Here is a 12449-nt window from a genome sequence, read left to right on the forward strand (position 1 = left end):
CATACTTCATCAAGACAATGGCCTCCGCGACGACATTCTACGACTTCAAGCCTGTCGACAGTATGTCACGCCTTTGCGATTCACCGCCCAGCGAAAATCAATGAGAATGTCTTGCTGACCTTACCCCACCCACAGAGAAGGGCGAACCCTTCGACCTCGCCTCCCTCAAAGGCAAAGTCGTCCTCGTCGTCAACACCGCCTCCAAATGCGGCTTCACCCCTCAATTCAAAGGCCTCGAGAACCTCTACCAGTCCATCAAAGCCAAGCATCCCGAAGACTTCACCATCCTGGGTTTCCCCTGCAACCAATTCGGCAGCCAAGACCCCGGCTCCAACGACGAGATCCAGTCCTTCTGCCAGGTCAACTACGGCGTCACCTTCCCCGTGCTGGGCAAGTTGGATGTCAACGGCGACAATGCGGCGCCCGTGTGGACGTGGATGAAGGAGACGATGCCTGGACTTATGGGGCTGAAGCGCGTCAAGTGGAATTTCGAGAAGTTTTTGATCTCCGCTGATGGGAAGGTCGTTGGGCGCTGGGCTAGTATTACCAAGCCCGAATCGCTGGAAGATACGATTCTGAAGGAGATTGAGAAGGCGAAGAAGGAGGGGACTGCCGCTTCGACGAGAAAGGGAGAGACTACCGAGCAGGCTACCGAGCAGGTTAAGTTGTCGTAGTCTTGCTGGGAGTGAAGGAATGATGGCGGGCTATTAGCAGATATACCATGCTTGTGATTGTATTATTCGTGTTTAGGATACCAGTATTGAATGAGCTTTCAGTTTGATGTTTTCAGCTTCATCGGACAGACAGGAATAAGGTGATATGGTTCGGCAATTTCGTTCAACTATTGCAGAGTCTTCATTACAAGGGGTGCGCTTCTAAGATTCAAGCGATGCCTGCTACAGTGCCTATAATGTAATGTTGCTGGCTTTGTACCTTGCGCGATTGGTTGCGTTTCCTGGACTGTAATTCTCTCGCATAGCAGTATCTAAGCCGCAGCACTTCCCTTGGGAATTAGATTGCGCAAAGACAAGTCATAAACCACATCTTCAACCTTCTTGACCTACAGCCACATGTCCATTAGCCAAGCATACACAAAAAAGCACCAGAGAGTAGTAACAACTTACGCTGTATTTGATCCCATCGCTCCTCTTTCGCAGAATATCATTTTTCAAGTTGAGCAGCTGGAAACCAGCGAACAGATCCTTGATAAATTTACCGATCTGAACAGGGCGGTTGTAATCACCAAGAGTCACCGAGTTGACTGCTAGACGGGACTGATTTGGAGTCAGTATCGCTACCGCAGCAAAACCAGTGAAGGAGAATGCCTACCAATTCCTCAACCATGCCAATGAGTGCAAGGAGATATTCTTCGATGGTCAGGTGGAAGGCATCTTGCTCTTTCAGATTGACCGGGACTAGCATGTATCATGTCAGAACAAAGCTAATCTCACGAACCAAGACTAGGAAGCGCAACTTACCATTCAGGAACTTCCCGACTTCCTCGATGGTCAAGAACGAAGCCGAGCCGGTACCCTTGTACTCCTCGAGGCCTCCGAGCCACGCACATAACTCGATCGACGTTACCTGTCTCGGATCTTAGCAATTCTCACTGAGCACGCATCCGTAGGCGACTAACAAGGTTCTGCAACTCTCTCGTCCACACCCCGTTGTACTTGTAGAACGGGTGCTTGTCCGCCACGGTCTTGAGCCGCGCGACCTCGTCTCTTTGAGCGATAATCTCTTTAGTTGCATCATCAAGAAGCGGCTTCACTATTCAATGTCAATGAACAGAGCACATGTGTTTGCGAACAGTGATACATACATTGATCAGATGGCGTGGAGTGAGCTCGGGAGAGTATAGCTTGTGTGGATCTGCCTGTGCGCAGTCATGTACGTCAGCTGAGCTCGGAGCTTCCGACCTCGCCTCAATCAGGAGGATCAAAGGCCAGATGGTAGAGATTGCGGAGAGAACCTTTCTTAGAAAGCGATTGGACAATTTCGTGGAGCTCCTGCGAGGCTGTTAGTTATTCTTCATTACTTGTGCTTTGGTATGTCGAGCTTTTGAGCGCCTTAGGACCTTACATCGCGGACGGCGGTTTCTTCGTCAATCTTCGCTTGAAGATTCTCAAAGATCGCGTTGTCGATCATTTTTGAAATGTTGTAGGTATCTCAGATTCGCTGTTGCTACTACTTCAATGTTGACTGAGCTGTTGCGTTGTCTGGTAGATTGTTACGTCAACAAAAAGTGGTGAAGAAACTGCGGGCCGAAGCCTGAAGACTAAGCTACGGAGAAGTACATGCCAGCCTAATCCATCTACTTTTTAAGTCCCCATCAACATTTGTTATAAAAATATCTGAAAGGAGAAGACTAAATTGCTAAGGCATCCAGTTAGATAGGCTTTCTTAGTGTAGGAAGTGCCATTAGTAAGAGAGCATCCATATTTATCACATTGCAAGTTAAAGATTAGTGATCACATGCCAGCCTTCTTCTGACAGTGTCTTTCTGGCGACAGGCCTCAGTTTTTCTCCATGGGTACGGCAACACCTATTATTTAGTAGGCAGGTTTTATACTTAAGGAGGCTTTCAACAGTCCCATAAAACCGATCAACTTTTATAATTAGAGAGGCTTTTAACACATAGACTATCACAGTATATATGAATAGGGTACTGATACAGCAACACGATATAGTTAAACCCTGGTAGGTCCTAGCAACACCTCCTTACCTAGTCCTTGAATAGCCTACATAAACATGTCGTATATTGTTTAACCCTTTTAGATTAGCATCATTACCCCGCTTTTGCCTGTCTATTATATAGCTATGTACAAGAAGAAAGTCCTACCTTTCAGCTATAATTACATAGCTCTTTATAATGGTGTGATCTTTTCACATCTTCCATCGCTGCCTCTCTGCCTAGTGACCCGCAAGAGCACTCAAGGTATTATACCTTCAGATGAAGGTCATTCTTGATAGTTAATAATATAAAGCTTCTAGAATGTGCGACATCCTTGTGTCTAAGAAACATTACCGGGGCTGTCCTTCAACATGCGACACGACTTCAAGAACTCTAAGCAGATGTCCCCCAGCAAGACAGACTGGAGTGGATTGTCCCAATCCTAAGGAGAGACCGCTCGGTCAATCGACGCATCCTGACCAATGTCCAAATCATCGAGATGAGGGGTACAGTCGACGTTGACAGCGCGAAAAAGAATATATCCGATAGCAGTCTGCACCTGCGCGGCCGAATGGACTTGAGATAGCCAACATTGTTTGATGATTTGTCCACATGGAATACCAGAGACATCAGGGAACACTTTCTGTGTAAAAAGGTTTTCTACCTCGTCACTAGGTATCTCCTCGTAGGGACTGGTACCTTGAAAGATCTCGTAAAGGGTCGACCCTAGTGCGAATAGATCTGTGGTCACTGTGGGTTGATCTCTCCAGTGCCGTGGAAGAAAAAATCTGGTGCCCTCACCAGACGCCGGCTTCGATCCATCTATTGAAGAGCCAGAGAAGTCAATGATTTTGATGTCGAGAGCCGTATCCAAGAGAAAGTTTCGTGGTTTTATGTCACAGTGGATTACGCCGCTCCTATGTAAGAGGTCGACAGCCTCCGCAACTTGGTATGCCCACTTCAATTTGAGGCTCATCGATATTGAGTCATGAGCTTGGAGATATGTCTTGAGATCACCATTTTGCATATACTCGAGCACGAGACCATCCCTGGAATGACCCAGCAGCCGAACGAGCCTCTTGTGTGGTCCAATACGACGATAGATGGTGGCTTCTTTGGCGATGTCTAAAATATGGCTTTCAATCTCAGAATCAGGAAACGGTGACTTGAGTGCAGTCCCATCATCAAGGAGCTCCACTATCCCGGTGATCCCTCCCGAGATAAACTGGCCTTGAGCGTCCCTTGTACTGGAATGGACCTTGTCGTGTCCGATTTCATTCGAATGCTCCTCGCTTAAATTTGATACTCCCTATTGTTGAATAGTCAGTGAAGACTTTACAGACAAAATGAGGGAATATATCGTACCGTTTCAACATCTCCAACAGGGGGGCGAGCGATCAGGCGTGGCAACGAAGGCATCCAAGACCATATCCAATTCTTGAAGGTAGACCATGTCGTCAAAAGTAGCCGCAGTGGTCCAATCCAAGGACCAAATGCCATCCTGGACTTGACATTTGGCGATGGTCAGCATGAGGTTGGTTAATATCAATATAGAATCGTTTGGCTAGGGCGCAAGAAACACAACTGCATCACGTGACTACGACAGGGAATCGAAACTTCAGAAATATAGTTCGAAAGGTGCAAAGGGCACAGCAAGCGCATTGTTTGGGGCTAGGTGCGTACTGCTACGATTATTAGCACTTTCAAGATGGCTACTTTGAAGCCTTATCTTCTTGGCTACTCCGTACCCTAGATAAGGCTTCGAAGACAGGTCCGCTGCAGGTATAATTTGGCACTCGAGGTAACCAGACAGATTAAAATTAAGATTGGAATCCTGAATGGTCTATAAGAAGGTCTTGAGAGAGTTTGCAAACTTTCAAATCGAGATATCTATCCTGCAGGTGTTTAGGTGCACAAATAGATACTGGTTGCCCTGGCATACGTCTGTCAGAATAGTTCTGGTCAATAGACCACACAAGATCATGTCATGATTGTAGTTTCTTGTATACTTGAAATGAGCACAGCGCAGAAAAGTTTCTCGACCTGTCCTGCAAAGTGGATATCCATATGGAACAAGGCACTCGCATCATAATAAATTTCATGATTCGTAGTCGCATCTCATAAACAAGGGAGGATAGAACAGAAAGACATGCCGCAACTGAAGGCCCCTCAAACAACAAAGAAGAATGGGCTCTGCGTTGAGCAAGACTACACGCGGAGCCAATCAAATGAAAGCGTCTAGTAGCGATATCTAGTCGAGTAGTCTGTAAAATCGTTAGTTTACAAGCCCGAATCAGATCCAGAACAAAAGGGAGAGCCTGCCTTTAGGACTCACGACGAGACCGCGCCCTTTCTTAGCACCCTTGTAGATAGTTTCAATAATGTCGATCAACTCCTGCTTATCCTCAAGCACCCAGTTCAACTTGTTGTTGTTACCGGTGCCGAAATCGCACATCATATGCTTGTTCCTCCAGAAGAACATGATCGTCATGGGATCGAAAAGTTCATACATGGAGTTGAATTCAGGTACCTCGTCGATGTCGCAGAGGTAGATTACCGCGAAGTCTGATCGCAGATGTCAGTACCATCGCCTGTGGCTGAGAAAAGAGAACACCTGAGACCAAACTTACTCTTCACACGCTCAGCGATTTTGAAGAGCATTTCATCTTGGCGCATGCCTGTCCGAGATCAGTATTGTGTATTGTCCATCGAAAAGGAGAAAGGGGCAGCAGTCTTACAATCAACGTCATGATCCCGACCAAATCTGATAACCTACGTTTCCAATGGCCGCCGTCAGTCAATTGGTCAAGGAACCAACCGAACGAAATTTGCTCACATACCACAAGTCTGTCCTCCTCCGAGAGGATAGCCTGATCAACGTGCCAGGCAGAGCGCAGATGTGGCAAGACAACGGAACCCATGTTGTGATGTGCTACTCAATAGAGGATATATTGCAGATGGGTTGTTGTAGATGATCTCCAGCGTTGCTGTCACGTGAGATTAATTCACAGTCGAGTCTCTGCAAACAATGGAAGCTTGAGCTTGAATGTTCCTTAATACGCTAGAGGAAATCAGGAGAAAAGCTTCTGGAATGTTCGCGCAGATTTAACACTCAACTGAATTTCTTTTTATCTACAGATTAAGGTACAGGTGATATCATATAAGCCCCAACCAGCCATCCAATACCTCAAAAAAGAACTATATTTTCTTCTCCAAACGGTCGGGCAAGCCGGCCAGATTGATGAAAAAAAAGTAGTTCGCGTCAATCGGGGGTAGTGTAAGCCCGATGACACTGTGTGGCGAGGCATGCGCAAGCACAGAGGCCTCACCACTGGGTCCAAAAATGAGATTAATCAATGTTGTGTTCCTTAGAACACTTTCAGAGATTAAACTGAAAAGAACAGATACTACACTTGATCTAAGCCAAAAGGCAAAGAGAGCTGGAGAAGAAAAGAAAAAAAGTCTAAAAGGATGGGGGGTCGCCGGGGTATATATACTCGGTAGAATTGGTCCGTGCGGCACTAGCATGCTAGCCTCGTCTTTTTGCGACGCAAGCGAGGCTCAGTCAGCAAGGTCAGTTGACAAAGTCAAGCCCTATATTAAGTTCCAAGCCCTGACTATTTCCTAAACCAGTCTAGTCATACGCACCGCCAACCATATGCGATCACAGTGAGACACCACTGCGAGCGAAAAGTTTCATCTACACTCCTCTCTCAAGGCGCAGGATAATCACCTCTTTGCGACCACATAATCCTTCTTCATCCTCCCAAAAAAATCCCCCATCAGTCACAATGGCCCCCGTTGCTGTATGTTATCACTCCACAAACTGCTTTGCTGTTCCTCCATGAGGACTGGACATGGTGCGCTTCTTGTCTACAATCGCGGATTTCCCACAAATCAGCAGTTGTAAGACGGAAGATGTTCATCATGGACCTCCTCAGGATTCGACTTATGGAACAGTAGGCTAATGGCTTTGTTTTCTCGGTAATAGGCTCGTGGTCGCAAGGCCCAGAAGGTCACCAAGAAGGTAAGCAATGATCGCATTCAACATTCAACATTCAACATACGGATGGGTTGCTAACATTGATTCCTCTAGTACATCATCAACGCTTCGCAGCCCGCGAGCGACAAGATCTTCGATGTCTCTGCCTTCGAGAAGTTCCTCCACGACCGCATCAAGGTTGAGGGCCGTGTTGGCAACCTCGGTGACAACGTCGTCATCTCCCAGGTTGGTGAGGGCAAGATCGAGGTTGTCACTCACATCCCCTTCTCTGGTCGCTACCTCAAGTACCTGTAAGTCCATTGTGCACAGCTTTGAGCCTGAGAAATCAAGGATCTAACGTTGCGCAGGACCAAGAAGTACCTCAAGAAGCAGCAGCTCCGTGACTGGCTGCGCGTTGTCTCCACCTCCAAGGGTGTCTACGAGCTCCGCTTCTACAACGTCGTCAACGATGAGGGCGAGGAGGAGGAGGAGTAAATTATTCCTCAATAACGAATCAAAAAAGTTCAATCTTTTGGATTCATGGACACTCGCATGAGGGGAGCAACTTCTTTCAGACGGGAACGTGCTGTGGGTCTGCTCGAGTGATAGGCGTGGTCGATGGAGGATTACGTTCCGGCTACTGGTGTTTGGGCTCCAGGATTGGGTTGACTCACAATACCTGAAAAGGTTGTGTTCCACCGGTTTTTGTTGGGCTTGTCAGTTGTGGGGAGTTTTCCTTCTTCTACTCATGACGTTATGACTGGTAGATATGAATTGACTCGAACTATTGCCCGAAGGGCTCTTTTATGCTTCAAGTCTGTGTAGATGCTCGGTATATGCTTAATTTCAGAAGTCTCTTGGGTATCATTGATTTCAAGCCATCATTCCGTATCCTTTCTTTTGTGGCCGGCTCCAGGCCCAAGCTTCGAATCCTCTGCCGCGTCCTTTGCGCCAGGCGGAGGTATGAGCTTGCTGTCTTCTATCCGCCATCCTTTGGACTTCAAGATCTTCCATGTTTCGGCAGCCTTGACCCTGACCAAATCACCGGTCGCTATCGCGTCTTCTTTGGAATCATGACCTTGACTGCCTCTTGTTTGAATGTCTCGATCCAGATACTTCTTGACGAGAGCTTTGAGGCCCATGCGAATCGGCAGCCCTCGTGGATGCGGGTAGAGGAGCACGGTATCGATGATTGTTGGATGTATAATACGGCAAGCGTTGAGGTCGTTGTCGATTGCATGTCCAATCAAAGGCGTATCGGGCTGTAAAAATTTGAATAGCAGCGCACGTGCTGCGGCTGGTGATTCCACGACCTGCAAGGCGCCATCTTCAGCAGCGGAAGGGCTGCTTGTGCCCTTATAGGGAACTGCCTTTTTGTAATGCTCGGGAAACACGCCTGAGAAGCGCGAGTTGAGGTCCAGAATTTCGCCCATGGGTCGAACGAGAACATCCAAAAGCAGGTTTCCTTGAGGCCAGCTGACGGCCGTTAGACGAATGAGCTCAAGTCCGAGAGTTGTATATCCCATCTCGCAATCGAAACAGACCGGGTGCTGGGGCCCTTTATCGGTCTGGATCGGTGTCTCTTCGAACTGGAGGATAGAAGCGAGGCGTTTAGATTCAGATACTTTGAACACATGCGTGCTTCCCTTGGTACAGCCAGACGAAGTCCCGATGGACTCGTTGCAGCAGGGAAAGTATGCCTCTCTAGCACCGGTGATGTGGTCAGTTTGTCTTCTCGGTGGGTAGTATGGCTTGCCAGGATGGTATGTGCATTGACCTCCAGTGGTCAATGAGCCATCTTCGCGACGGCCGGGAAAGACTTGAAATCGTCCGCCACATCTATCGCACTTCTCCCAGCCTTTTGACTCGCTGACTCCCCTCCGTGCACTCTCAACTTCTTCCTTTGTAGGCTTCCTGGTCACGTAACCATACTGTTCGAGTCCTTCCAGAGGAGTGATCAACTTGCTAGCAACGGCAATTTCTTCCTTTGCGCTGAGTCCGGTTTCAAGTGCCTTTTGCTGAGTGTTCTGCTGCGTTGGCTCAATCTTATAATATCGCTCATTCAGATGAGCTTTCACTTCCTTCTTCCACTCTTCTAAGCTCAGTTTTGGGAGCTTAACAATCCGAAGTTTGATGACGTTCGCATATATGCTCGGGTTATCTTTTGCCGCCTTCTCCTCTTCATCCAGCGCCATTGTCACAAGTTCATTGGGAGATAAGACTAATGGATTGTCCGTACCCCCTTCTTCCTTTGCTAATTTCTCATTGAGGGCACACATAGCGGCGTGGAGCTTTGTCAATATAGATAGTCGCACACCATGAGTCGCAGGTGCCTTCGGGAGCATGCGCGGGTTCAAACTTTCCCGGGGAGCTCGCCTTGGTGGTAAACGCGCTTCGCCTTCCATAGATGCGGGAGGAGCATGGTTCTTTGCCGAAGACTCTTTTCGCAATGTTGGAGGGGAGACTTCGCGGGTCATCGACTGAAGCTGACCAGCGCGTCCAGCTGTTTGCTCTGGTTTGCTTCCCGTCATAGCCTTTGGAGCAGGGGCGGGTTTCATAGATTCCCTTTTAGGCTCTGACAAGGTTTGAGCTTTTGTCGCGGTAGTCTTCGGTGGAGTCTCCAGCCTAGGTTTTTTTGGAGGCGGGCCGGACTCATACGCCACTTCTGGTGCTACAGGCGCATCTTGAGCATTGCTCTGATCAACTAGGGAAGAGCTCACGGGATTGTGAGAAAATATGCAGGTTAGGAGAGGGCATTGTTGACCTTCCGGACAAGGAACGTCCTTGAACAGCCCAAGAGGCGTAAACATGATGATACAGTATCAACCTGGGTATAGATGTCACACCGATACAGGTGGCGTTCAAGGTCAGATGCAAATCTCGAGAAGTGAAACTGTAATCAAAGTAGACTGAGCTCGGTTAGATGGAGCAAGTGAGTCCAAATCCATATCAATTAGAAGTGACCCTGAGGACGCATCTTCCTTGCTGACTCTACTTAGGATTGAGTCGGATGCTTATGTCCGAGGCAAATTCTGAGGAGCACTCTTCACTGCTAGCGCATTAATCCTTACTATGCACATGAAGCTGAGAGCATCAGCTTTCACATATTCATATCCTCGCTTTCAAAAAACATCAAGCTCGTTAATGGCGATATGGAGGCGTGTCCCGTGTCCCAAATGATGTGACGAACAGCCACCACAGCTGGCTGGAGTTTGATATGGCAGATATCCAAGAAACAGGAATCTATCAGCTGATAGGAGCTCTGGGTCGATATAATCGGAGGATTATTCGCAGGGTTGAGTTAGGACGAGCCATTTGAGCAGGTGTTTCTGGTCATTGGAACTCATCAAAGCGATGAGCAAGTTGCAAACCGAACAAACATGCCTGATTTATCAGCCACTGGTGGCGCTAAGATCCCCTTATCTCCGGTGATCAATGAGATCAGGCAGAACTTCTGGATGATAAGTTCCACAAGACCTGGTATATTAAGTAACTGACCATGACCAGGAATTTAAGCCATTTTTCTGCGATACTGCTCACAAAAGGGAATTGATGGTAACTAACAATCGATGAAATGTCGCAGAAGGTTGATCATCTTTGTGTACTAGTCCATGGGTAAGTCTTGCTCTTACACCTGCCGCCACGATGGCGTTTCTTCGTCCGTTAAGATACATGGATAGCTGACTGTGGCGATTCATATTCCAGGCTCTGGGGCAATCCATCCCATTTGGACTATCTGGCCGCGTCTCTCAGAGAGCGTTACGGAGAAGACCGCCTCTACATACTCGCCGCGAAGGGAAATTCTGGGAATTTTACCTACGATGGAATCGAGCTCGGAGGGGAGCGATTGGCGCATGAGATAGAAGACACTCTGAGTGCCTTGGCTGCAGAGGGGACCCATATCAAAAAGTTGAGTGTTATCGGATATTCTCTGGGAGGTCTAGTCGCCAGATATGCGCTGGGTTTGCTACACGCTCGAGGATGGTTCGACAAGCTGGAGCCCGTCAATTTCACAACGTTTGTGTCGCCACATGTCGGTGTGAGAATGCCACTTAAGGGTATTCGAGACCATATTTTCAATGGCTTGGGCGCCCGGACGCTGTCCATGTCCGGCAGGCAACTGTTCATGGTGGATGAGTTCCGAGGTTCGGGACGGCCTCTGCTCAGCATCCTCGCTGATCCGGATAGCATCTTCATTCAAGCTCTTGCGAAGTTCAGAAATCGTTCAGTATATGCGAATATCGTCAACGATCGTTCGACGGCTTTCTTCACGACCGCTCTTTCCACGACGAACCCATTCCAGGACCTGGAGAACGTGAACGTCAACTATGTGAAGGGCTATGCGCCAGTGGTCATTGATCCTGATGACTCCTTTCTGCCTCCGAGCAAACAAGAGCCGCCCTCATTCGTTTCTAGACTATGGCAAAAAATCAAAGCTACATTGACTCAGGTGGCAATTTCGCTGCTAGTCGTGGCTTTTGTCCCCATCGGCGCTGTACTATACCTCGTAAATGCTGCAGTACAGACGTACCGCAGTCGCCAGCGTATTCGCCTCCATGAGGACGGAAAGGCAGGAGTACTTCTTTCCAACTACCGTGTGCCTGTTATTGTGAAGGGCATGCAAAATGCAGTTGAAGAAGCCTTTGAGAGCGCAACCGTGATGCAGGATCCGGACTACCTACCAAACGCTCGTAACCGTGTCGGAAAGGAAGAATCACTCCTGCGAACACCCGCCATCAGCAAGACTGGGCCCATTGAAAATCAAACAGATACACCAGACGAAACTTCTCCAACGTTACCCGACAAAAAAAGCAATTCCACACTGGCTCTAACGCCAGCTCAATTCTCCATCGTCGAATCACTCAATTCCGTGGGATTCCGAAAATACCCGGTATGGATCCATAATCACTCGCACAGCCATGCAGCCATCATTGTGCGAATGGCGAAAAAGGGATTCGAAGAGGGCAAAATCGTCGTGAAGCATTGGCTCGACAACGAATTTGACATTGAGTGATAACCCCCACTGAAACGCGGGGATTGATCTGTGCGGGATTAAGTGAGCCAAAAGTGGAACACCCCATGGAATCATTGGAATATGCCATGAGTCTGTCTCCATCTCCCACGGCCATTCCCTGCAATCATTAATTGGTTCATCAAATTAAGGGGGCAGTGAGGACTTCAGTTCCATTCTAGGCCCCCTGCATTTCGTGGCTGTTGGTGCAACCCGCCATCCCCCGTAGTGCAGAGTCTCGCCCCCACATCCCGGCTTTCTCCCTGACATACGCAATAATAATAATTGAAACTGATATGCATATCAAGGATGATACTAACTTTATCATTCGGAGTTGCCGTTTGTGTACTTTCCGTTACACCCCTGTCCATTGTGGCTGCATGATTCCATAGATGGCGTTTTTTAGGTCCGCTTAGCTTCAGCCTTGTATAGCCGCCAATGACGTGGCTGAATTACATGGGTTGTGAATTTCTACGTTTCAAGTCCTGTCTCGTCTGCTTACGTGTGGTTGTTCAACAGTGATGTTGGAGTGAGACTGAGCGGTTGTAGATATCCAGCTGTAGACGCACCTAACGATATATTTGAAGATTTTTGAGATAATCTGATCCATGTGATTTATAAAAGCTTTGGTCGTAAGTAGATCAAACCGTCAAACCGGAACCAATGGGAATCTATATAGTGAAGAAATGTCACCGAAAAAGACGAACAGTCTGAAACATAATAGCCGAGTTGCATCTGGGAATCAAAATGTGCGATAGGTAGAATAAGATGAGATATTTGTC

General features: G+C 47.9%; 7 protein-coding genes across 7 annotated transcripts; 3 read left to right on the top strand and 4 right to left on the bottom strand.

The window, feature by feature from the left end:
- Positions 1 to 17: 17 nt before the first annotated feature.
- Positions 18 to 674, top strand: Aspvir_005693 (glutathione peroxidase; the record flags this gene model as incomplete). Its single annotated transcript, XM_043268906.1, has 2 exons — positions 18 to 60; positions 136 to 674. The coding sequence occupies 2 exons, from the start codon at positions 18 to 20 to the stop codon at positions 672 to 674; spliced, it is 582 nt and encodes a 193-aa protein (XP_043124841.1).
- Positions 675 to 985: 311 nt separating this feature from the next.
- On the bottom strand, positions 986 to 2148 carry Aspvir_005694 (translin; the record flags this gene model as incomplete). The annotated part of the gene is made up of 8 exons (XM_043268907.1): positions 986 to 1060; positions 1125 to 1274; positions 1330 to 1415; positions 1479 to 1584; positions 1637 to 1770; positions 1823 to 1876; positions 1973 to 2009; positions 2083 to 2148. The coding sequence occupies 8 exons, from the start codon at positions 2146 to 2148 to the stop codon at positions 986 to 988; spliced, it is 708 nt and encodes a 235-aa protein (XP_043124842.1).
- Positions 2149 to 3116: 968 nt separating this feature from the next.
- On the bottom strand, positions 3117 to 4174 carry Aspvir_005695 (uncharacterized protein; the record flags this gene model as incomplete). The annotated part of the gene is made up of 2 exons (XM_043268908.1): positions 3117 to 3983; positions 4040 to 4174. The coding sequence occupies 2 exons, from the start codon at positions 4172 to 4174 to the stop codon at positions 3117 to 3119; spliced, it is 1002 nt and encodes a 333-aa protein (XP_043124843.1).
- A 738-nt stretch (positions 4175 to 4912) lies between these two features.
- On the bottom strand, positions 4913 to 5595 carry Aspvir_005696 (DIM1 family thioredoxin-like protein; the record flags this gene model as incomplete). Its single annotated transcript, XM_043268909.1, has 5 exons — positions 4913 to 4938; positions 4997 to 5239; positions 5305 to 5352; positions 5413 to 5446; positions 5515 to 5595. 5 exons carry the CDS (start codon positions 5593 to 5595, stop codon positions 4913 to 4915), a joined length of 432 nt encoding a protein of 143 aa, XP_043124844.1.
- Positions 5596 to 6465: 870 nt separating this feature from the next.
- Positions 6466 to 7151, top strand: Aspvir_005697 (60S ribosomal protein eL22; the record flags this gene model as incomplete). Its single annotated transcript, XM_043268910.1, has 4 exons — positions 6466 to 6480; positions 6666 to 6701; positions 6771 to 6967; positions 7025 to 7151. 4 exons carry the CDS (start codon positions 6466 to 6468, stop codon positions 7149 to 7151), a joined length of 375 nt encoding a protein of 124 aa, XP_043124845.1.
- A 386-nt stretch (positions 7152 to 7537) lies between these two features.
- On the bottom strand, positions 7538 to 9466 carry rex3 (putative RNA exonuclease Rex3; the record flags this gene model as incomplete). The annotated part of the gene is made up of 1 exon (XM_043268911.1): positions 7538 to 9466. The coding sequence occupies one exon, from the start codon at positions 9464 to 9466 to the stop codon at positions 7538 to 7540; it is 1929 nt and encodes a 642-aa protein (XP_043124846.1).
- A 764-nt stretch (positions 9467 to 10230) lies between these two features.
- Positions 10231 to 11670, top strand: Aspvir_005699 (lipase ROG1 family protein; the record flags this gene model as incomplete). The annotated part of the gene is made up of 2 exons (XM_043268912.1): positions 10231 to 10271; positions 10362 to 11670. 2 exons carry the CDS (start codon positions 10231 to 10233, stop codon positions 11668 to 11670), a joined length of 1350 nt encoding a protein of 449 aa, XP_043124847.1.
- Positions 11671 to 12449: the final 779 nt, after the last annotated feature.

The sequence above is a fragment of the Aspergillus viridinutans genome (genome assembly GCF_018404265.1).
Source record: "Aspergillus viridinutans IFM 47045 DNA, scaffold_3, whole genome shotgun sequence".
In the NCBI taxonomy this organism is placed as follows: Eukaryota; Fungi; Ascomycota; class Eurotiomycetes; order Eurotiales; family Aspergillaceae; genus Aspergillus; species Aspergillus viridinutans.